Here is a 24,093-nt window from a genome sequence, read left to right as displayed (position 1 = left end):
AATTATAAACATATATAAATAACACCTTAGAGAGTAATGTCTCACTGATGCAAACAACATTTGGTTCAATTATTTATTTTTGGCAAAAGTCTTATGCCCCTAAAGAGAACAAGTCTCTAGTTATTTTCAGGGTTTGGTTTTGAGTCTTTCTCTGAGAGTGGAGTGACACAGTATAGGGAGAGCTCTCCTGGCAGCAGTTCTTCTGGAAAACATCTTGGGTTGTAACAAGCTTCACTGAGGTCCATGAGAGGACACAGGTGCTATGAAATCTAACACAATTTTGGCCTAGATTAATAACAGTTTTCTCCTATATAAGTAAGCTTAATAACAAGCTTACTCCTTGGAAGGAAAGTTATGACCAACCTAGATGGCATATTAAAAAGCAGAGACATTACTTTGCCAACAAAGGTCTGTCTCATCAAGGCTATGGTTTTTCCAGTGGTCATGTATGGATGTGAGAGTTGGACTATAAAGAAAGCTGAGCGCCGAAGAATTGATGCTTTTGAACTGTGGTGTTGGAGAAGACTCTTGAGAGTCCCTTGGACTGCAAGGAGATCCAACCAGTCCATCCTAAAGGAGATCAGTCCTGGATGTTCATTGGAAGGACTGATGCTGAAGCTGAAACTCCAATACTTTGGCCACCTGATGGGAAGAGCTGACTCATTGGAAAGGACCTTGATGCTGGGAAGGATCAGGGGCAGGAGGAGAGAAGGGGAAAGCTGTCAGACCCCCTTTGGAGGCTCCCGCGCAGTTGCCGGCTTCCTCCTCTATCGTGCTGTGGGTCATGCAGTACAGTGTCGGCCGTCTCTGTGACTCCTCCTCACCAATGAGATGGATCCTCTCAAAGCAGCACAGATGTGTACGCCTCCTCCCTCAGCGCCCAGCAGATACTCGGGGACAGCTGTGTCTTCTCTCAGACCCCAGGAGTCAGGGTGAGATGGCGTTTGGTCTCCTCCCCATTGGGTCCCTTCATCTCCTAAAGGCTCTGGCTTGTCAGCATTCCTGATAAGATGGGGTGGCCAGGAGTCCCCCCAAACTTCAGATGCCTGGGGGGCTAATCCTCCCAGAATGAGACTTGGAGGTCTGATTTTGCTTGAGTCTGAAAACTGTTATTCAGTTCAGTTCAGTCTCTCAGTCATGTCTGACTCTTTGCGACCCCACGGACTGCAACACGCCAGGCCTCCCTGTCCATCACCAACTCCCGGAGTTTACCTAAACTCACATCCATTGAGTCGGTGATGCCATCCAACCATCTCATCCTCCATTGTCCCATCAGTGGGCAGGAACCAGTCCCTCTCACCAGGAAGCCTGCACAAGCCTCTAGGCCAGCCTTACCCAAGGGGAAGACAGCAGAAACAAGAACTGCAGTCCTGCAGCCTGCAGAACAGAAACCACACTCACAGAAAGTCAGACAAGGTGGGACAGTGAAAAATATGTCCCAGATGAAGGAACAAGAAAAAACCCTAGAAGAACAACTGAGTGAATTAGAAATAGGCAACCTACCTGAAAAATAATTCAGAGAAATGAGAGTGAAGATGATCCAAGGTCTCAGAAAGGGAGACACAGGCCAAGAAGACACAAGAAATGTTTAATAAAGAGCTGGAAGACCAAAGAAGAAACCAACAGAGAGGAACAATGTAATATCTGACATGAAAGAAATGCTAAAAGGAATCAAGAGCAGAATAACTGAGGCAGAAGAATGAATAGCTAAGTTGGAAGACAGAATGGTGGAAATAATTGCCAAGGAACAAAGTAAAATAAAGAAGAAAAAGTGAAAAGAAATTAATACAGTCCAAGAGAACTCTACAACAACATTAAATGCACATTTGCATTATGAGAATCCCAGAAGGAGAAGAGAGAAAACGGACCTGAGAAAATATTTGAAGAGATAATAGCTGAAAAGTTCCTTAACATGGGAAAGGAAAGCCACCCAAGTGGAGGAAGTGCAGAGAGTCCCAGGCAGGATGAACCCAAGGAGGAACGTGCCAAGACACTTGGTGATCAAACTGACAAAGACAAAGAGAATATATTAGAAGCAGCAAGGCAACTGCAATAAATAACACACAAGGGAATTCCCATAAGGCTATCGGCTGATTTTTCAGCAGGAATTCTGTAGGCCAGAAGGGAGTTGGCACAATATATTTAAAGTGATGAAAAGAAAGAACCAAGAATACTGAGCAAGGCTCTCAATTACATTTGATGGAGAAATAAAAAGTTATGGAAAAACAAAAGCTAACAGAAATCGTCACCACTAGACCAGTGTTTCAGCAAATGCTAAAGGAACCTCTCTAGGTAGAAAAGAAAAGGCCACGAGTAGAAAAAAGAAAATTACAAATGGGGAAGCTCACCGATAAAGGCAAACATAAGTGAAGGTAGATGACAATCCGCACACAAACATGACATCAAAACCAGCAAACGCAGGAGACGAGGGGCACAGACGCAGGCGCTGGAATGGGTTTAAAATGAAAAGACCAGCAACTTGACACTATCTTGTATATTTATAGGCTGCTATGTCAAAGCCTCATAGTGACTGCAAATTGAAAATCTACAATAGACACACAACAAAGAAAAAGGAATCCAGATACAACCCTAAAGTTAGTCATCAAATCACAAGAGAAGAAAACGCAAGAGGAAAGGGAGAAAAAGACTTATAAAAACAAATTCAGAACAAGTAACCAAATGGCAATAAAGCCATACGTGTCAATAATTACCTTAAACATAAATGCATAAAATGCTCCAATGAAAAGACTGACTGAATAGATACACAAACAAGACCCATATATAAGTTGTCTACAAGAGCCCCACATGTTCAGACCTAGGGACACATACAGACTGAAAGTGAGGGGATGGAAAAGAATTCTATGGAAATGGAAATCAAAAGAAAGCTGGAATAGCAATACTCATATCAGACGAAATAAACCTCAAAATAAAAACTGTTACATAAAGGAGGACCCTACACAACAAAGGCATCTTTCTAAGACAAAGATACAACTACTGTAAATATATATGCAGCTGACATACGAGGACCTCAATATACAAGGCAAATGCTAATAGCTATGAAGGAGAAATTGGCAGTAACACAATAGTACAACGGGGGACCTCAACACCCCACTTTCATCAATGAACAGATCATCAGACAGAAAATCAATAAGGAAACACAACACAGACCTTAAGTGATACATCAGGCCAGGTAGACTTAATTGATATTTCCAGAGCATTTTATCCAAAAGTAGCAGAATACACAATCTTTTCAAGTGCACACGGAATATTCTCCAGGATTGATCACAACCAAGATCACAAAGTAAACCTCAGTAAATTTAAGAAAACTATCATATCAAGCATCTTTTTCAACCACAACACTACGAGATAAATCAACTGTAAGAAAAAACCTGTATAAAACAAACACAGGAAGCTAAACAATATGCTACTAAACAAGCAATGGATCCCTAAAGAAATCAAAGAGGAAATTTTAAAAAACCTACAGATACATGAAAATGAAAGTATGATGATCTAAAAACCTATGGGACACAGAAAAATCAGTGCTAAGAGGGAAATTTATAGCAATACAATCTTACTTCAGAAAACAAGAATAATCCCAAACTACCTAACCTTACACCTAAAGCAACTAGAGAAAGAAGCAGAAACAAACCCAAAATTAGTAAAGGAGAAAAATCATAAAGATCAGAGCAGTAATCGATGAAATAGAGATGAAGCTGCTGCTAAGTCGCTTCAGTCGTGTCCGACTCTGTGCGACCCCATAGACAGCCGGCCACCAGGCTCCGCCATCCCTGGGATTCTCCAGGCAAGAACACTGGAGTGGGTTGCCATTTCCTTCTCCAAGATGAAGAAATCAGTAGAAAAGATCAATGAAACTAAAAACTTGTTCTTTGAAAAGATAAACAAAATTGGTAAACCTTTAGGTCTCAAGTCAATAAAATTAGAAATGAAACAGAAGTTATACCCAACACCACAGAAATACAAAGGATCATAAGAGACCACTGCAGGTAACTATATGCCAATAAAATGGACAACCTGGAAAAGACAAGTGCTTAACAAGGTACAGTCTCCCAGGCCTGAGACAAGAAGAGAAGAAACAGCAAATATGAACAGACCAATCACAAGCAGTGAACCGAAACTGTGAATTTAAAGAATTCCAACAAACAAAAGTTCAGAGCCAGATAGCTTCACAGGCAAATTCTATGAGACATTTAAACGAGTTACCACCTGTCCTTCCGTTCCAAAAATTTTAGAGAAGGGAACGCCCCCTAGTTCATTCTATGAGGCCACCATCACCCTGATACAAAAACCAAACAAAGATCCTCAAAAAAAATCCTAGCAAACCGATGACTCCAACAATACACGAAAGATTATACACCATGATTAAGTAGGGATCTGTCCCAGGGATGCAAAGATTCTTCAGTATTTACAAAGCATCACTGTGATATACCACCTTAACAAACTGAAGAATAAAAATCATATGATAATGTCAGCAGTTGTAGAAAAAGCTTTTGACAAAATTCAATACTCATTTATGATTAACACTCTCCAGAAAGTGGGCACAGAGGGGACCCACCTCAACATAAAAAAGCCAGACGTGATAAACCTACAGCTCACACCGTTCTTAGCGGTGGGAAGCTGGGTACATTTCCCCTAAGATAAGGAACAAGGCAAGGATATCCGCTCTCACTGTTTTCATTCAACATAGTTTTGGAAGTCCTATCATGACAATCAGAGAAGGAAAAAATAAATAAGGAACCCAAATTGGAAAAGAAGTTAAAATGTCTCTATTTGAAGATGACAGGATACTATACACAGAAAATCCTGAAGATGCTACCAGAGACCTACTAGAGCTATCAGTGAATTCAGTCAAGTTTCAGGATATAAAATTAATACACAGAAACCTATTGTACTCCTATACACTAACAACACAAGGTCAAAATCAGAAATGCAAGTTAAAGAAACAGTCCCGTTTACTACCTAATCAAAAAGAATGTCTAGGAATAAGGAGACGGAAGATCTGTACACAGAAAACTAACGCACTGATGAAAGAAATCAAAGACGACACGAACAAATGGGGGGATGCACTGCGCTCCTGGACTGGAAGAGTCAACACCGTGAGAACCAGGACACCACCCAAAGCAACCTGCAGAGTCAGCGCAATCCCTCTCACAGCACCAACGGCATTCTCCACAGAATTAGAACAAAAAATTGTACAATTTGTGAGGAATACAAAAGATTGCAAACAATCAAAGCAATCCTGAGAAAGAAGAACGGAGCTAGCGGAATCAGGCTCCCTGACTTCAGACTATGCTACATAAATACAGTGATCAGGACAGTATGGTGATCACACAGAAACAGAAATCTACAGCAATGAACAGGATATAGGAAGCCCAGAGGCAAACCCAGGCACCCATGGTCACCTAACCTATGACAAAGGAGGCAAGAGAAGAGACTGGTGGAAAGACAGTCTCTTCCATAAGTGGTGCTGTGAAAACTGGACAGCTACATGTCCAGAATGAAGTCAGAGTATTCTTTAACACCATACATCAAAATAAACCCAGAATGAATTAAAGAACTATATTTAAGACCAGAGACTACAAAACGCTTAGAGGAAAACAGGCACAACACTCTTTGATATAAATTGCAGCAATATCTGTCTTCTACAGTAATGGAAATAAAAATAAACAAATGGAAATTAAAGTCAAAAGCTTTTGCACAGCCAAGGAAATGATAAAACAAAATAGGAGAAAATATTTGTAAACAATGTGACTGACAAGAGCTTAATTTCCAAAATTTACAAACTGCCCATGAAGCTCAAATATATATATATATATATATATATATATATATAAGCAACACAATAAAAACATGGGCAGAAGACCTAAATAGACACTTCACTTTTCCAAAGAAGAAATAGAATTGGCCAAGAGGCACATAAAAGGATGTTCAACACCGTTAATTATTAGAGAAATGCAATCAAAACTACAATGAGGTATCACTTCACACCCATCAGAACAACCATCATCAAAAAGTCTACCAACAATAAATATTGGAGAGGGCGTTGTCTCAAAAGGGTCCCCTCCCCCACTGTTGGTGGGAATGTAAGCTGGTGCAAGCACTATGGAGAACAGTATGGAGGTTCCTTAAGAAACTAAAGAAAAGAGCTGCAATGTGATCTAGCAATCCCACTCCTGGACATGTATCTGGAGAGAAATAGGGTTTAAAAGGATACATGCATCCCAGTTGTTCCCTGCAGTGCTGTTTACAATAGCCAAAGCATGGAAGCAACTTAAATGTCCACTGACAGATGAATGGGTGAAGAAGACGTGGTACACATATACAACGGGATATTCAGTTCAGTTCAGTCACGCAGTAGTGTCCAACTCTTTGTGACCCCATGGACTACAGCATGCAAGGCTTTCCTGTCCTTCACCAACTCCCAGAGTTTACTCAGACTCACATCCAGTGAGACAGTGATGCCATCCAGCCATCTCATCCTCTGTCGTCCCCTTCTCCTCCTGCCCTCAATCTTTCCCAGCATCAGGGTCTTTTCCAATGAGTCAGTTCTTCACATCAGGTGGCCAAAGTATTGGAGTTTCAGCTTCAACATCAGTCCTTCCAATGAGCACCCAGGACTGATCTCCTTTAGGATGGACTGGTTGGATCTCCTTGCAGTCCAAGGGACTCTCAAGAGTCTTCTCCAACACCACAGTTCAGAAGCATCAATTTTTCGACGCTCAGCTTTCTTCACCGTCCAACTCTCACATCCATACATGACCACTGGAAAAACCATAGCCTTGACTAGATGGACCTTTGTCAGCAAAGTAATGTCTCTGCTTTTTAATATGCTGTCTAGGTTTGTCACAGCTTTTCTTTCAAGGAGCAAGTGTCTTTAATTTCATGGCTGCAGTCACCATCTGCAGTGATTTTGGAGCCCTCCAAAATAAAGTCTCTCACTGTTTCCATTATTTCCCCAACTATTTTCCATGAAATTATGGGACCAGATGCCATGATCTTAGTTTTTTGAATGTTGAGTTTTAAGCCAACGTTTTCACTCTCCTCTTTCACTTTCATCAAGAAGCTGTTTAGTTCTTCTTTTCTTTCTGCCATAAAGTGATGTCATCTGCGTAGCTGAGGTTATTGATATTTCTTCCGGCAATCTTGATTCTTGAGTAATGGGATATTACTCAGCCATTAAAAAGAATGAAATAATGCCATTTGCAACAACATGAATGGACCTGGAGATTATCATACTACATGAATTAATTCAGAGTAAGGCAAATATATGATATCACTTATATGCAGAATCTAAAAATTGATACAAATGAACTTATTTACCAAATAGAGACAAACTCACAGACTTAGAAAACAAACTTACTGTTACTAAAGGGAAAATGTTGGGAGAGGGATAAATTGGGAGTATGGGACTGACATGTACTCACTGCTATATTTAAAATAGATAACCAGTAAGGGCCTACTGTTTAGCACAGGGAACTCTACTCCATATTCTGTAATAACCTAAGCTGGGAAAAGAATTTTAAAAAGAACAGATACATATGTATAACTGAATCACTTTGCTATACACTTGTAACTAACACAACACTATAAATCAACTATACTCCAATACAAAGTAAAAAAAATTTTTAAGGCATTACAGAACTTCCTTCCCACATCTGTGATGAAATGAGCAGAAAGAGTAAAACTGGAAAACATCCCCAAGCACAAATGCGCAAACACAAGCAGCCCTCCCACAAAGACTAGGGTAGGACAGAGGTTAATAAATGCCTGAAACTCTCAGGACCCATGCTGGTAGCTCACAAAAACCCTGAAAATTCTAACAGTCAGCCAACCTGGAGGGATACAAACGGAGTGTCTTTCTCTTTTCACTTCTGTTAGGTGACACGGGAGAGTCAGGGGTGTGGCTGACACAGAACTAGAAAACCAGACACAACGTATAAAGCGATGATTTCTAGAAAGTGCCAGATGGGGAGCCCTGGGGGAACAGGTTCAGACACAAGGTCAATGCAAGGGGAGCTTCCCAAACGGAGCCCAGCAGGTCCGCTCCAGAGCTCAGGGAGGCGAGGTGGCATCAAGGGTAACAGAGAGGGAGGGAGGGACACAGCAGCTGCTGGAAATACACATGTTCAGGGAGGGAGAGGATGGCATGGGGACAGAAGAGAGGTGGGGAAAGTAAAACAAAAATCCCGCTGGACAGGGTCGACGGCAGAGGAGAGGCTGTGGAGGATGCAGCAATACTGCTTGAAGACGCAACTCGAGAAACTTTAGAAAAACAGCTGAAAGGCCTGAATCAAACGCGCAGGCACCTGTGACTTGTGGGGTGATGTCAAACAGTACCTACGTACACATGGAGTCACCCGAGGAGGGGACAAAGGGTAAAACAGAAACAAACGTAAAGAAACAATGGCTGAAATCTTTCCAAATTTGATGAAAACTATAAACCCGCATATAGAAAAATCTTGAAGAACTCTTAAGCAGAAAAAACAAAGCTACGCTAAGACCCATCATGACCTCTTTAAAAATCTAAAAGAAGTAAAGACGCAACAAAAAGATGCTGAAACTCTATACACTTACTAGACTTGCCAAACTGACAGTATCAAGTGTTGACAAAGGTGTGGGGTAACTGCAAGTCTTGTAACACTGCTGGGGGAATTCTCTATGAACGGTTCATAAAGCAGTTGGCAATTTCTTATTAAATCTGACACACAATTACCAAATGAGCAATTCTACGCATAGGTACTCATCCAAGAAAACCAACACTATATGTTCACACAAAGACTTGTATGTGAATGTTCACTGCAGCTGTATACGTAATATGTAGAAACTAGAAGTAACCCAAATGTCCTCCACTAGTGAATGTACAAAGTGTGGTACACCCACAGGATAGAATACTATTTATTAGTAAAAAGGAATAGCTTACTGAAACATCAACTTGGATGAATCGCAAGTGTTCTGCTAAATACAAGAGGCCAGGCACAAAGGTGACTAGTACACGTCTCCATGTCTGTGACCTTCTGGAGCAGGGGAACCAGAGAGACAGGAATTAGACCAGCAGGCGGCCAGGCAGCGGAGTTTCCTACGCAGCAGAACAAGGGGACCCCTGGGATGGCGGTCTGTCGTCGCGGTGGTAGGCTGCGCGACTACACACATTCGTCAAAATTCACTGAATTGCACAGTTAAAACTGGTGAATTTTATTTTACATAAGTTATACCTCAATAAAGCTCATCCGAAAAGAAAGAATGGTGCTGACTATCTAAGGAGTGTGAGGCCTTGAGGGCTGGTTTCTGGACTAAAAGCAATCAGAAGTCTGTGGAATGAATGACACCCTCTCCCCAGTTATTAGGGGAAACCCTAGAACAGGACAGGGACAAACCCTGAGAAAGCTGGGCCCAAGTACCCAAACAAAGGCTGTCTCTGACACCAGCTGAGACTTCTTTCTCGGCCATTCCCTCGGGCTACAGCAAAGCATGGGTGATTTCTTGGACTGCTGGTGACAGCAAACCAGCTTAAATATTGAGCTTGTGAGTGAGCAACATGGGAACCACAGTCCTGGGACCAACGGGGGATGTTTAAACCTGGACAATGGAAAAATAACAATATGCCTAACTTCCCACCTAGAAATATTAGAAAGTGTCAATAGTCTCATCTTTCATAGCAGAAGGTCAACCAACAAACCTTATAATTGAAATGTGTAGCTTTCAAACGGAGAAGGCAATGGCACCCCACTCCAGTACTCTTGCCTGGAAAATCCCATGGAGGGAGGAGCTTGGAAGGCTGTAGGCCATGGGGTCGCTAAGAGTCAGACACGACTGAGCGACTTCACTTTCACTTTTCACTTTCCTGCACTGGAAAAGGAAATGGCAACCCACTCCAGTGTTCTTGCCTAGAGAATCCCAGGGATGGGGGAGCCTGATGGGCTGCCGTCTACGGGGTCGCACAGAGTCGGACACGACTGAAGCGACTTAGCAGCAGCAGCAGCAGCTTTCAAAAAACCCAATTAATCCAAACATATAACCCCAAAAACCCAAATATATAGCTTTCAAAAATGACTCCAATTAACAGTGTACATAATCTTTTTTCTTAACCTCAGAGGGATTTTATAGGAAATAAATACCCTTTAGAGTAAAAACTGTCCAGCAATTCATTCAGTTTCCTTATGGTTGCTTTTGGGTTTCCTGGTGGCTCAGATGACAAAAAATCCACCTGCATTCAGGAGACCTGGGTTCGATCCCTGGGTCGGGAAGATCCCCTGGAGAAGGCAATGGCAACCCACTCCAGTATTCTGGCCTGGAGAATCCCATGGACGGAGCCTGGAGGGCTACAGTCCCTGGGGTCACAAAGAGTCAGACACGACTGAGTGACTAACACTTTACTTCAAAGTGAAATTTAGTACTTAAAAAATTAAATAAGAGAAATTATAGTAGGATCCTGTCTACTGATATATCTTATTTCATAATATCTGAGACACTGATGCTTATAAGACATACATTCCCTGGTGGCTCAGTTGGTGAAGAATCCGCTTGCAATGCGGGAGACCTGGGTTCGATCCCTGGATTGGGATGATCCCCTGGAGAAGGAAAAGGCTACCCACTCCAGTATTCTGGCCTGGAAAATTCCATGGACTGTATAGTCCATGGGGTCACAAAGAGTCGGACATGACTGAGTGACTTTCACAAGGAAGAAAATCACTCCAATTTAACTAGGTTACAATGCAAAGATGCCATGAATTATATGATATACAAAAATATCAAAGATGTGAAAAACATGGAAAAAAGTATGACTGAGAATCAATAAAATATATCTCTATTCACCCATCCATATGCATATAAAACAGTTCCTGGAATAAGGTCACTCGCATTTAAAAACAATTATTTCTCAGATGGAGGATCTGAGGTCATTTTAAAACTTATCTTTTATACATTAAAAAAGTTCTTTATAATGAAGACATGTTCACAAAAACAAATGATTTTTATTCAAAGGAAAAAAAATGAAGTAAACATGACAAGATGTTGGGCTTCCCTGTGGTCCAATGGTTAAGACTCCACCTGCCACTGCAGGGGACACAGGTTCGATCCCTGGTCCGGGAAGACCCGACCTGCGGTGGGGCAGCTAAGCCCGTGCACCAGAACTGCTGAGCCCGCGCTCGGCAACAGAGACCGCCGGGGCGAGGAGCCCACGCGCCAGATCTGGAGAGCAGCCCTCCCCGGCTGCGCCCAGAGAAAGCTCAGTGCAGGCACTCAAAATACACACGTCAATCTTTAAAAGAAAATACGCCAAGATGTTAACAGTGGGTCCTTCTGGGTGTGGGATCAGATAGGCATTTCTCCTTCCTCCATGTCTGCATTTTAAAGTAACCCTTAACAAAGCCAGCAGAGACTCATGAAAATGGGGCTTGACACCGTGGGCAGAAAGCTGTTTCTGGCCAGGGGTCACTTCCCCGATCCCCACACTGCAAGTCCTTCATTCTGCAGCCACCGGCCACCCTGCCTGCCACGTGGTTCAGATGAGTGGGCTGACTCGGAAGGCAGTTGGCTTCTCTGATTTGGTTCCAGAGGGCTGGCACTCAGGTTCTCAGGGAGCTTCCGAATCCCCTGAGGACCCTGTCAGACAGGCAGACCTGAGGCCACCCCGAGACGCTGACCCTGGAGGTCTGAGGCGGGGCGCGAGGAGCTGCGTTTTAGGCACCCAGGTAACTCGTACACCTGGTCGCACAGCTCCAGGCTCCTCGGCATGTCTGAAGGGAAGGTCTGGAGGCTTCCCCAAGCCTCTGTGCCCCCAGGAGGGTACCCGCTGCCCACCACACACAGCCCTGGAGGACCAGCTCAGCGCAAAGAACAGGTGAGGAGAGGAATGTGAGAGACCCACACCCTCCTGCCCGGAGAAGGCTGGGAGCTCAGCCCGGACCCACGTCTAAAACTCCATGAGCACGGGACTTTCCAAAGAAAGCTTACACCTGTGAAATACACGGCCATGATCAAGGCCCCAGCTGTACAGAAAATACACACAGATCTCTACAGCCCTTCCCCACTCCACGCCTGGTTCTGCCATATGCAAACACCACCTAGAGCAAATACTACCCTGGAGACTTTCAAAAGTCTGTTACCCTGTCCTAGACATGTGTTTCCATATGAACAGAAGTCTGAGGCTTTAATTCTCTCCCCTGGACATAATTCATAAGAAAATGGTTTCCTCTGTGCAGCTGTTTGCTTCAATTTCATGTTTCTAAAATCTGATCCATTACTTTGTGCCGGCTGTTTTTCACGACTGTCTGCACCAGGCTTCCATTTCCAGGGGTCCTCAGCCCAGTGCTTCTCAAACTGTAATGTGAGTAAGAATCCCCTGGGATCTTGTAAAAAAAAAAAAAAAAAGCCAAATGAGCCTTTGTTCCTATCACAGGGCTACACACTATGGCACTATTTTTCCCTGAGGTTTGCAGGAAGTTTATAGTGTACCAGCAAGTTGTAAAGCCAAATGCCTCTCCATTATAAATTTTTCTATCTGCTGTTTACTGAACTACAAGTGATCAGAGTTAAATACTAAGCAGAAGATCTAGAGATTTTAAAAAGTACATGTGTAGGAAGGGAAGTATTTGAAAAAGTTCAGAAAATGACTTTAATTATACTAATGAGTAGGGGCGTTAAGATGAGAAACTGCAAGTTGGCTAGCTCGGGAAGGGTGACTTCTCATTAAATCAAATCAGAAAACTTGTCTGCTGCAGGATGGATCCTTTAACTCGAAGGGGAACAGGAAAATTTTAAAAGGCAGCTGTGATAATGTTTTACAGCTTTGAATTCAACCCAGAGAGGAAAGCTGGGAGGGTGAACCACAGAGTAATTTTACGTTCAGTTGTCCAAGGTCCAGACAGAAATAATATTTGTGTTATTATTATTCAAAGTCCCAAACATTGAGTGGAGAAAAGATCATCGAGACAAAACACAAAAAAGTTCCAAGGCACAGGCCGCTGCTCAGTCGCTCCGTCGTGTCCCACTCTGCGAGCCCCGTGTCCCACTCTGCGAGCCCGTGTCTCATTCTGCGAGCCCCGTGTCTGTAGCCCACCAGGCTCCTCTGTCCATGGGATTCTCCAGGCAAGAATACTGGAGCGGGTATCCATGCCCTCCTCCAGGGGATCTTCCCAACCTAAGGATCAAAACTGGATCTCCTGCATGGCAGGTAGATTCTATACCATCTGAGCCACCAGAGAAGCCCCAAGGCACACACATAATAGTATTTTTAAAATTGTGTCATATTACATACAGAGCTTCTCAGGTGACTCAGCGGTAAAGAGTCCACTTGCCAATGCAGGAAATGCAGGTTCGATCCCTGGGTTGGGAAGATCTCCTGGAGAATGAAATGGCAACCCATTCCAGTATTCTTGCCTGGAAAATCCCAGGGACACAGGAGCCTGGTGGGCTACAGTCCATGGTGCTGCAAAAGTTGGACACGACTGAGCAACTAAACAACAACAATATATTATATAGAGAGAGAAAAAGGCTGGGGGAATGTACAGCAAAAGACCCTGGATGGTGAGACTATGCTCACCTTTGGTTATGCTAGTTTGACATTTTCTATAATGAAAATACATTACTTTCATAATAAAATAAGAACAGTTAATTTTTAAGTGGTCATGCTGAAATAGATGGAAGAGCAGGAGGGAAGGAGGAAGGGAGGGAGAGATGAGCAGAAAAGAAAGAAGGGAACAGAGAAACAGTCATGGGTGTTTTTTCCTTGGAGGGAAATGTCTTTCAAACGGCAATTCCCTTCACATACTTCTTTCGACTGCACCCCACACAGTTCTTTCCTATTTTTTTTCTGGGATCACATTAATGTTAAGGCTGTGATTATACTTTCAAGCGCTGAATGAAATGTGAGGAACTAGAATCTTCCAACTCCAGTCGTTTCTCTGTAATCGGTGCTGTTTCACATGCAGCGACTGGCAGCTATGAACTCTGCAGCACTTCAAGGGTGCAACGCAAGGCCCTTTCCCTTCCTGGCAGGACCCACAACGTGCCAGCCACTCACGTGTCCTCCCCGTGAGCCGCCTGCCCAGTGACCGTGCCGCAGGCTCTCCCAAAAGCAGAGTCCTCACTGGACTTCCGCGACAACACTGTAGCCTTGATGGGCTGGTGATGCACAGCGCAGGAAATGGGACGCTAACGGGTGGGAAGCAACAGGCAGAAAACGGCTGCAAAATCAGGGGTGCCAGAAACAACTCCGAAATACCTTTAAGATTGTGATGTTCCAGGTGAAGCTCTCCACGGCCTTCTGCAGCTTGCGCTCCTTCAGGCCTTCCCTGGCGCCAATGCTGTGCAGCTGCTCGTGGAACTCCATGGCTGAGAGAAGCAGAGAGACACAGGACGTTACTTCCCCACCCAATCTGCGGTAACGGGCCGGCAATACCTATCTGTCTAGGTCTCCACTGGGATTTCACAGAGGATGAAATAAGAAAGTTCCAGCGGGGGAAGCACTGCCAAGTCACAGCCCCTGTGAGGCAGACGGCATCTCCGAGTGCATGTCTGTGGACCGGAAGGCTTCCCAGGGCACAAGTGACCGTCCACATTCTTCCTCTAGAGGTGGGGGCGCCTAAGAGACTCAGCCAGGTTCAGAGACTGAGGCTGAGGGAGCGGGAGGGACTGTGGACCAGGGCCCAGGCTTTGGAATCTCGGAGGCCGATTTTAGCTCCACCAAGGTCTCAACGGTCCATCCTAAAGGAGATCAGTCCTGGGTGTTCATTGGAAGGACAGATGTTGAAGCTGAAACTCCAATACTTTGACCACCTGATGCAAAGAACTGACTCATTGGAAAAGACCCCGATGCTGGGAAAGATTGAAGGCGGGAGGAGAAGGGGACGACAGAGGATGAGATGGTTAGATGGCATCACCGACTCAATGGACATGAGTTTGAGTAAACTCCAGGAGTTAGTGATGGACAGGGAGGCTTGCCTGCTGCAGTCCATGGGGTCGCAGAGAGACAGACACGACTGAGCAACTGAACTGAACTGAGGTCTCAGTGTTGGCAATTAGGGATGAAAAAAGGCACAAAGCACTGTGTTTCCTGCCCCAGTAAGAGTCGACCCGAGGTCCCAGACCAAGCCTGCAGCAGAGGGGAGAGGGTGAGAGAAAGCCAGAGCACCCTAACTCTGTATACGTCACATGATCAGTGCATATTCCTCACCGCCACTCAAAACAGCATGAACGCAGGAGTGGTGGGAAGTCCTCTTCCCGACTTAATATCATTAAAACGCATGGGGTTTTTTACATATTCACCTGCGGTCAGTTATCCCATCGCTGGCCAATGGGAACCCTGCAGGTGGGTTTCTAAGTCCTTCTGAGGTCACTGATTGGCCTTTGGCACGTCCCTTGCTTCTGGCATAAGACGTTCTAGAGGAAGCATGTACTGCTCACCTGGGCCTGGAACCAGGCATTTCTCCAAGGACCTCTGGATTCTTACAGAGGAAAATGGTGCTCAAAGACCACAATCTGAGGGCCAGGAGTGCTCACTGTTACTGCGGTTCCATTGTTTCCCAGGCTCCTCAGTGAACAGGTCTGAGGTACAGGGCTATTTTTTTTAAGGGAAGAATAAGATCTTGCTTGTACTTCTAATTCAAATTTACAGATACAATGTTTTCACTATTTTTTTTTTCCTTAAATCTTAGACTTATTTCTTTGGTAGACAATCTTAATTAACCACATCAACATAACTAATAGTAAGACTGCTAAATACAATTTAAACTCTACATTTTTTTTGGTCCTTAGAGTACATCTCATTGAGAATGTACAATAAAAGTACAGTGTTCTAAGGTCAGTCCAGGTAATTATTTTCTTTACATAGTTATGTCACTAACAAAGTACAATTACGTTCATTTGTTTCCTTTTTATCCCATTGTGTATGTGGAGGCGGGAAATGCTTTTAGTTTTTTGGATAAAATTTTATTTTTTTCGTGATTCCTAAGTCCAGCTACACATCAAGGTGCATTCAGGGAAATCTGACTTTCTTCCTGGATTCCCCTACCCTAATCCCTCCCTCCCCCTGTACGTTTTTATGAGTTTTTAGTTTATCTTTTACTGTCTTCTTTCTCCTTGAAGATCTAAGCAGAGGTGTCCATAGACACACAATCGTCCATTTTTTGCACAAAAGCAGCGTAGTGTGCACAGTAATCTGTGGCCTTTCTCCGTGCAGCCACAGTGGAGATCACTCACTGCCCACGTATCAAGCCCTTCTCACCCTTTTCTGACACCTACAGAGCCTCCCCACATTGTGGAGATGAGCCACCATTGGTTTAACCAGTCCTCACTGATGGACGTGGTCTCCAATCTTTCGCTGTTACAACTAACGCTGCGGCAGCTGTCATTTTACACGACATGGCCCGGGCTCTTCTGTACATTGTTCCTGTTCAGTTGGGCACCCCAATTTCTAACTCCCTTTCTATGCAACATCGTCTCAAAGCAGTCCTTTACACAGTGATTGACAGGAACTTTATTCCTTAGTGCCTTTACGCAGTGAACAAGAGCTGACTTACACAATAAATACAGTAACCTGCCAATCCAGTCTTGCTTCGTCTCCATTTTCTCTCTCCTAATAGGAACCAGGGCCCTAATGCCTGTCATGCTGTTAAAGCTTAAGAAACTCATTGGTTTAAAAAAAAGAACAGTAATTAGTAGAAGTCATTACACTATCCAGGAAACTCCCACACTGACCCTTCTCCTTTAGTTCGGCCTCTCTTTGGACAACGCCCCAGCGTGGTCCCTAACCTCCCCTCCCCAGCCCACCGCTGGCAGCCTGGCACACATAGAGGGCCGCCTCCCCCATATCTGCTTCCGACTTCCCCTGGATGTGCTTGGTTTAATACACTGAAAAAAAGACAAATAACCACGACTAGGTGGCAATCATGTTCTAAAATCCAGGATATCTGCCAAAGCAACACACACCTTCTCCCTGGCAGGTCTGAGAGGCTCCCTGCCACACGCCTTGACGACTCAGATCCACCTCCGAGAACATGGCCAGATGAGGCCCTGACAATAAGACCCTGATGGTTCTTTAGTTTTCATACTTCAGCATCATCTGGATTTCGGGGCATTAACCTTTAATATCCATATTTCGGGTAGTCAGGAAGCATTACGGTCTCAGAAGCACCACCGAGGCTTTGAAGATGGCCATCCAGACTGGGACACGGAAAAGAGATGAGACGCGGGAGAAGAGCAGGAGCAGTCACTTCTGTTAACAAGGCTGAGCTCAGACCAGCATCCCGCCCAGACTGTAAGGAGGCAGCCTGCAGAAAGTTCAGGAGGACAAGGCCAGAGGCTGCCCTGGGAAGGACTGAGGACTCAAGGAAGAAGCACAGTGCGATGATTAAAAAACTGATTCTGATAAAGAAAAAATGGAGAAAACAAGCACAGCTGCCTAAAAAGCTTGTATTCTACACGTCTATTAAAGTACAGCCACTGTGGAGAACAGTATGGAGAGTCCTTAAAAAAACTAAGAGTAAAACTACCATACGACCCAACAATCCTACTACTTGGCATGTACCCTGAGAAAACCATAACTGAAAAATACGCATGTACCCCAGTGTTCATCGCAGCACTGTCTACAACAGCTAGAACATGGAAGCAACCTAGATGTCCATCGGCAGATGAATGGATAAGGAAGTGTGGTACGCATACACAATGGAATATTACTCAGCCATAAAAAGGAACGTATTTGAGTAAGTTCTAATGAGATGAACGAGCCTAGAGCCTATTATACGAGTGAAGTCAGTCAGAAAGAGGAAAACAAGAATCAGATGTTAATGCATATATATGCAATCTAGAGAAATGGCACTGATGACCCTATTTGCAGGGCAGCAACAGAGACATAGATATAGAGACAGGCCTGCAGACACAGCAGGGACGGAGATCACGGGAGAGCTGAGAGCAGCGTGGAGGCTGCTAAGTGGAGCCTGTACGGTCTAAAAAGGGTGAGAAAATAGGCAGGAAAACCACCCAAACCAGTTTCTCCTTAGCAGGTAAGAGACCGTGTGCAGCGGCTCCCTTTGGTGCCGAGGAGGGACGCAGACCAAGACAGCTTCTGTGCAACCTCGCTCCTTCACCCATGACGGGAGGGGCTGACACACGGGTCTAACACGTGTCTATTGTCGATGAATCATAGTTAAGAAAAGCCTCCCTTCTTCTGAAAATAATTAGAATTTTAAAGATTTCTTTGTGATGACCATTGGCAAAATCAGTATTTCAAAGTTTCTAAACAGATTTAAGCCCAAAGCCATCTCATGTTCTTACAGGGAGAAGGTCGTCCTTAGCCTTCACGGCCTGGTGGCCTCGGGGAGCAGCAGAGGCAGGGGACCAGTCTGCAGGCCCCAAAACAGAAACCAGGCCAGCAACGCTGAGGCAGCAGGAAGTGGCGCTGTTTTCCTGAAGGAGTAAGTTCTATTTCCAAGCAAGTGTCTTCCAAATACGATGCCAACACATCTTCATCACAAATCTGTGCATTTCAGAGCCATGGGGAGCTGTCTGCATGGCTTGGCTGTTTAACAAAATAACTATCTGTTCTCTTTGTCACTGCCCCATTTCCTAGTCTGATCTCAGCTAAACGGCACCATGAGGGCCTCAAATGAAGCACGTTCTTGCCCACGTTTTCTTTAAAGGCAGAAGGTCACACTGGGACAACCATTTAACAAGGCTGGCGAAGGAATCAGGATTCCTTGATTCTACTTCAACGTTGCCACGCAAGTAAGACAAGAGATAACAGCTAATTCTGGTGAAAGAAATGTAAATCTCTGTTCAGTTTTAGCACACTTCATGTGAAAACCAGTACTAACTGCGTAAACAGTCTTCTGAAAAACAAGATGTGATACAATTTCAGTGTGCTACGTCATTTAACAGTCAAAATATACAGCGTGTTCAAAAACACGGAAGTTTGAGGGCTGTGGGCACATTACACAAATCCAACTACATGCTTGGGAACATGGACTAAAACGTGGGTAAAAGTCCAAAACGCAGCGAATGACCACATCCCCAGCACAGGCCCGGCGGAGCCTGCTGCAGCTGTGCTTTCGTCAAGAGGACTGTCTTTGAGCCTCGGCTGTTCTGCACCCAAGACTCTACGGTTAGGTCCCTCCAACTCCATGACCCCAAGTTTGTGTTCCCAGAAGAAACCCAGGGGTTATTTTTCTTCAGGGACGTTAACCAAGAAGTAAACCTGCTTGTGTTCCTTTGTGGTAATGAACTTGAGAACAGGCCATCAAATAGTAGCGGTGGTAGCGGTTTAGTCGCTAAGTTGTGTCTGACTCTTGAGCTCGCATGGACTGTAGCCCGCCAGGCTCCTCTGTCCATGGGATTCTCCAGGCAAGAATCATGGAGCGGGTTGCCATGCCCTCCTCCAGGGGATCTTCCCCAACCAAGGCTCAAACCTGTGTCTCCTGCATTGCAGGCAGATTCTTTACCCCTGAGCCACCAGGGGAGCATCAAACAGAAGAGAGAAACCAAATGGAAAGGCAGTGATCCTACAAGAATCTAGTTCATCCTGCTCTGTAGGGAATGGAACACACAGGCCACATGAATAAAACAGGAGGTCACTCCCTGGGCCCACGGTGGACCTTTCCAGTTACAGCTGCCATCTTAAATTTTAAAAATTGGTATGGCCATGCAAAAATAGATTGATTTTTATGTAAAACACTGTGTTCTGGAAGTTTATTGCTTCTTTCCACATCATCTCTCAAAAATTTAAACAGCTCAGGTTTTTTATAGAAGGAGGTGTTAGTTTCACATAATTTTCCAATTATTCTTTCAAAACACTGTAATTTAAATATTTTTTTGACAGGCTTAAAGTTTAATGACAAGAGATGAAATGCAATGCTGATAGATTATCATGTTTTCAAAAAATTAATAAAGAAGTGTAAATCTTCCAAGATGATACATAATTGCATTAGTGAGAATATGAGTGCAACTGCATATAGTGGAGTGAAGAGAAATTTCCACTCCTATCAAGTTTCCTGCTTCCCATCACGGATAAACCTACATGAAAACCAAGCAGTCATAAAAATAAAAAATTTAAAATACATGATACATACAACACTAAGATATGAAGAATAGGCTTTGCTTTGAAGGAAAGGGAGGCTCAGGCAGAAACATGGCCGCATTTCCTCTTTGCAGAAAACAAATGGCATTTATTCATGCCAAATATGAAGCATATGACCTTTCAAACATTCTGGATAGAATTTCTATACCAATCTAAATGATTTGAATCTAAAATATACCATGTAGCACATGGCTCAAAATTTTCAGAAGCAACTATAGTTTTAAAAAAATACAAGAGACATGTCGATCTCAAATGCATACACTGAAAGATTACTTTTTCACCTGAAACTTTACTTGCTGTCCTAAAAAGCTCTTCTATCACCCACATGTACCCCAGAAATATTTTTGTGTGTGCTGAAAATAGAAGGCAGAATCATAGGGTAGGGATATTTCAATCGGTGACAAAGGGAGACATGTATCTATCATTTTAAGGTTTCAGATTTCCCAAATGAGGTACAGTGAGCTACTTCCTGGAAGCTGGGATTCCACACAACACAAGTCCATCCGGGACCTCACTTTACCACGTTTTAAAGGTACCACGTGGTCTCAGAGCACAATGTCAAAGCACCCTGGGAACAAAAGAGGGATCACCTTTTCCGCCTGATTCACGAGCAGAACCTGCTCAGATGCGCGGGCTTTGTGACCCACGCCCTGTGCCCCCAGCCCTGGGGGTCTGACGCGGGGCGCCCCCAGCCCCTGGGGGTCTGAAGCGTGGCGCCCCCAGGCCCGGGGGTCTGAAGCGGGGCACCCCCAGCCCGGGGTCTTAAGTGGGGCGTCCCCAGCCCCGGGGGTCTGACGCGAGGTGCCCACAGCCCCGGGGGGTCTGAAGCGGGGCGCCCCCAGCCCCGGGGGTCTGACGCGGGGTGCCCACAGCCCCGGGGGTCTGAAGAGGGGTGCCCCCAGCCCGGGGTCTTAAGTGGGGCGTCCCCAGCCCCAGGGGTCTGACGCGGGGTGCCCACAGCCCCGGGGGGTCTGAAGAGGGGCGCCCCCGGCCCTGGGGGTCTGACGCGGGGTGCCCCCAGCCCCGGGGGGTCTGAAGCGGGGCGCCCCCAGCCCGGGGTCTGAAGAGGGGCGCCCCCAGCCCCAGGGGTCTGACGCGGGGTGCCCACAGCCCCGGGGGGTCTGAAGAGGGGCGCCCCCAGCCCCAGGGGTCTGACACGGGGCGCCCCCAGCCCGGGGGGGGGGTCTGAAGCGGGGCACCGCCAGCCCAGAGTCTGACGCAGGGTGCCTCCAGGATGCGGGCGCCACAGGCCCCACGGAGGCGCGGAGACGCCCGACTCCATGATTCCTGAGCGGACGCGGCAGCCAGGGCTCCGGGGGCAGTGGTCCCGGTGCGGCAGCACGGGCATCGCTCTGACCCTCTAGCCCTCCGTGGGGCCTCTCCCCACACGCCCTCTAAACACGGGCCGGGGGCTCAGAGGAGGAGCAAATGGCAGCCCCTCCGGACGGCCCCTCCCCGCGGTGACCCCCCAGGATGAGCTTCCCCGCTGGGGACCCCGTGTCTGGATGCCCCGGGAAGCCCCCCACCAGCACGGGAGGCCCACGCGAGGCCCTCGGGACGCCACCTTGCCCACCGCTCCCTTTCCTTCTCCCCATGTTTGACCAGATAAAAGGCACAGGGCGCGATAATTTAAAAAGCATAGACTGGTACACGGAGTGTCCCCACCCCCAGCCTCCTTGTCACCTCCCCTGGACAACCACTGTGACCTCCTCTTTGGTGGCCTCGCCCAGAAGGTGGGGCCCTCTTCAGTGTTCGGGCTCCAGTCTCCCTCCCCAGCCTTTGAAACACCTTGGCAAACAGCACCAACCCACTCCAGCATCCTTGCCTGGAGAATCCCACGGACAGAGGAGCCTGATGGTCTACAGTCCACCGGGTCGCAATAGTCGGACGCGACTTAGCAACTAAACCACCACCACTACCAGCAAATAGCATGCACTGTCTGCCTTGCCTTTTAAAACTATCTACATTTACACACACACACGCATATATTGATACATGTGGGGTTTTTTTACCTTTATGTATATATAGCATCTTCCTTATATATGTGTATACATGGAGTATGTGTGTGCACACATGCAGGTAAATATATACACACATATGGCTTTTTTGAAGTGGTTGCTGAAGATCTCATCACATGGATCTGTCCTAATGTTTTTAACAAGAACCCTCCTACTGAACACTTAGGTTGTGACGTTGAGGTTGTTCTCGATGTTATAAAGGAAACTCTATACATAAGTATTTCCTCAAATGTGTGACCAAATCCATAGCATAAACTGACTAGGAACTGCTGGCTGGGAGTGTGCGTGGTCTATAATTCTGAAATTCACTGCATGTGGCTCTCACGGGTGTGGACTGGGTCACACCCCTAACCACGGGAGAGCTCTCAGCCGCCCAGGTACCCGACCCTTCAGCTGTGACCCATGTGTGCCAGGACGCTGGGGTCTCTGATGTGACTGTTTGGCTCTGAGCCATGAACACGGGCGTCTCCCTGAAATGCCTCATCCTCTGGAAGCTCAGCACCCTCCCGTCCCTGTCTGACTGTGTCCTGAGTCCCCACCCTTGCTCTCCTGTCTCTCCGACATCCACACAGTCAGGACCAGGGCTCTGTTTTTTTTCATCGTCCCTTCTCCCATGAGCTTGGTCTCCCAGCTTGGAAGACCACCTTTGCACTTAGGGTTTCCAAATTCATTGCGTCCAGTCAGGGCTGCTCTCCAACATTTAGGCTTGGAAGTCAACCAGGCCCGTCAAGTTTGACACCCCTGAAACCTCTGATCGTCTCCCTCCAACCCTCTCTCCCGGGGTCCTCCCCGTCCTGGTAAAGAGAACCCAGCCAAGAACCCTGCAGGCCCACCCTCCTCCCTTCCTGCTGCCCCGCGTCCAATCCACGAATAAATCCTGTGAGCGTGACCGTCAGAGTATCCAGCATGTGAGCGTTCTGCATCGGCATCGCCCCAGCCACTCCGGGTCAAACCGCAGTGCTGGCCTGGGGGCTGGGTGGATAAAAAGCCTCCCGGGGGGGTCCTCCTGCATCTGCATCCCCCCTCCCACGACCCCCGCCTGTCTGACGGAGCCACGCCGCTGCCCTGACCGAGGGGGAGCGCCCGCTCTGAGAGCAGGGCCGGCCTCCTGACACCAGCCTGGCCGGAGCAGCCTGGTCCTGCCGCCCCGCCCTGGCTCCCGGAGCTGTCCCAAGCAGCCCCTCTGCCTGAAGCAATCCCCTTCGGGAGGCTTGAAACGCTTGCTCGCCACCCACAGTCAGGCCTGCCACCCGCAGTCAGGCCTGCTTCCCTGAGGTCTGGGCTGAACACCTGACTGAAAGGAGCCATCCGCCCCCAGCCCCTGTGCCTCTGGCCTCACTGATCCCAAAACACTCATCACTGACCATGAGCCCTGTATTTACTCTGCCTCTTTATTTCCCATCCCTACTACCCAACTTCCGCTTTGAGAAGGCCGGTTTTAGACGCTGCGTTCCCATCTGTCCATCTGCCGGCCACGGGTTTGCACGGTTTACGGGCACGTCTGGACGTTTTCCTTTCAGCCTAGAGTCTTCTGAATTCCCCTGACTGTGATCTGTGTTCCTGTCCTTTGCAGAGAACGCAGACATTGGGGTTGCTGGCCTTCTTCTGACCGACTTTAGGCGTTCCTGTATATGAGAGGCATCAGCCCTCCTGGTAACGTAGCGCTGGCGATTTTTCCTGTTTCTCATTTGTGCTGCACTGCGCTCCTGCTCGCCTTTGCCGTGCAGAACACTTCCCACCCGGCACAGCCCATCAAGGTGCTTCGTGTGTGTGGACCTTCCGTTAAAGCGTCTGGATCGGTGTCTTCTCCGGCCTGCCGCTCCCACACCCATCTGCGTTGCGGCCACTGCTGACCTGGGCCCAGCTGCCCCTGCGGGTAGAATCGCCCTGGGTTCCCCCCTCCATCAGCCTCGCTCCCGGATGAGCCGCCCTCCCAGCTCAACTGCAGGCTGAGCTCTGGTCCCCCAGCACCCTCACGACTTCTTGGCG

General features: G+C 46.5%; 1 protein-coding gene across 3 annotated transcripts in view; it reads right to left on the bottom strand.

Annotated features, from left to right (window-relative positions):
* PLCL2 (phospholipase C like 2) overlaps positions 1 to 24,093 on the bottom strand; it is a 206,943-nt gene that overhangs the window by 22,722 nt on the left and 160,128 nt on the right. For 2 of the 3 annotated variants that reach the window (XM_081573310.1, XM_081573311.1), the window contains exon 5: positions 14,240 to 14,349. In XM_081573310.1, coding sequence (XP_081429436.1) covers positions 14,240 to 14,349 — 110 coding nt within the window. Of the gene's footprint in view, positions 1 to 14,239; positions 14,350 to 14,958; positions 15,110 to 24,093 lie in introns of those variants that run through there. The other variant, XM_081573312.1, reaches the window with a different exon arrangement.

The sequence above is a fragment of the Giraffa tippelskirchi genome, chromosome 2 (genome assembly GCF_054371585.1).
Source record: "Giraffa tippelskirchi isolate mGirTip1 chromosome 2, T2T-mGirTip1v1.2.pri, whole genome shotgun sequence".
NCBI lineage: Eukaryota > Metazoa > Chordata > Mammalia > Artiodactyla > Giraffidae > Giraffa > Giraffa tippelskirchi.
The sequence above is the reverse complement of the archived record's forward strand: the minus strand, read 5'-3'. Positions and strand labels throughout refer to the sequence as shown.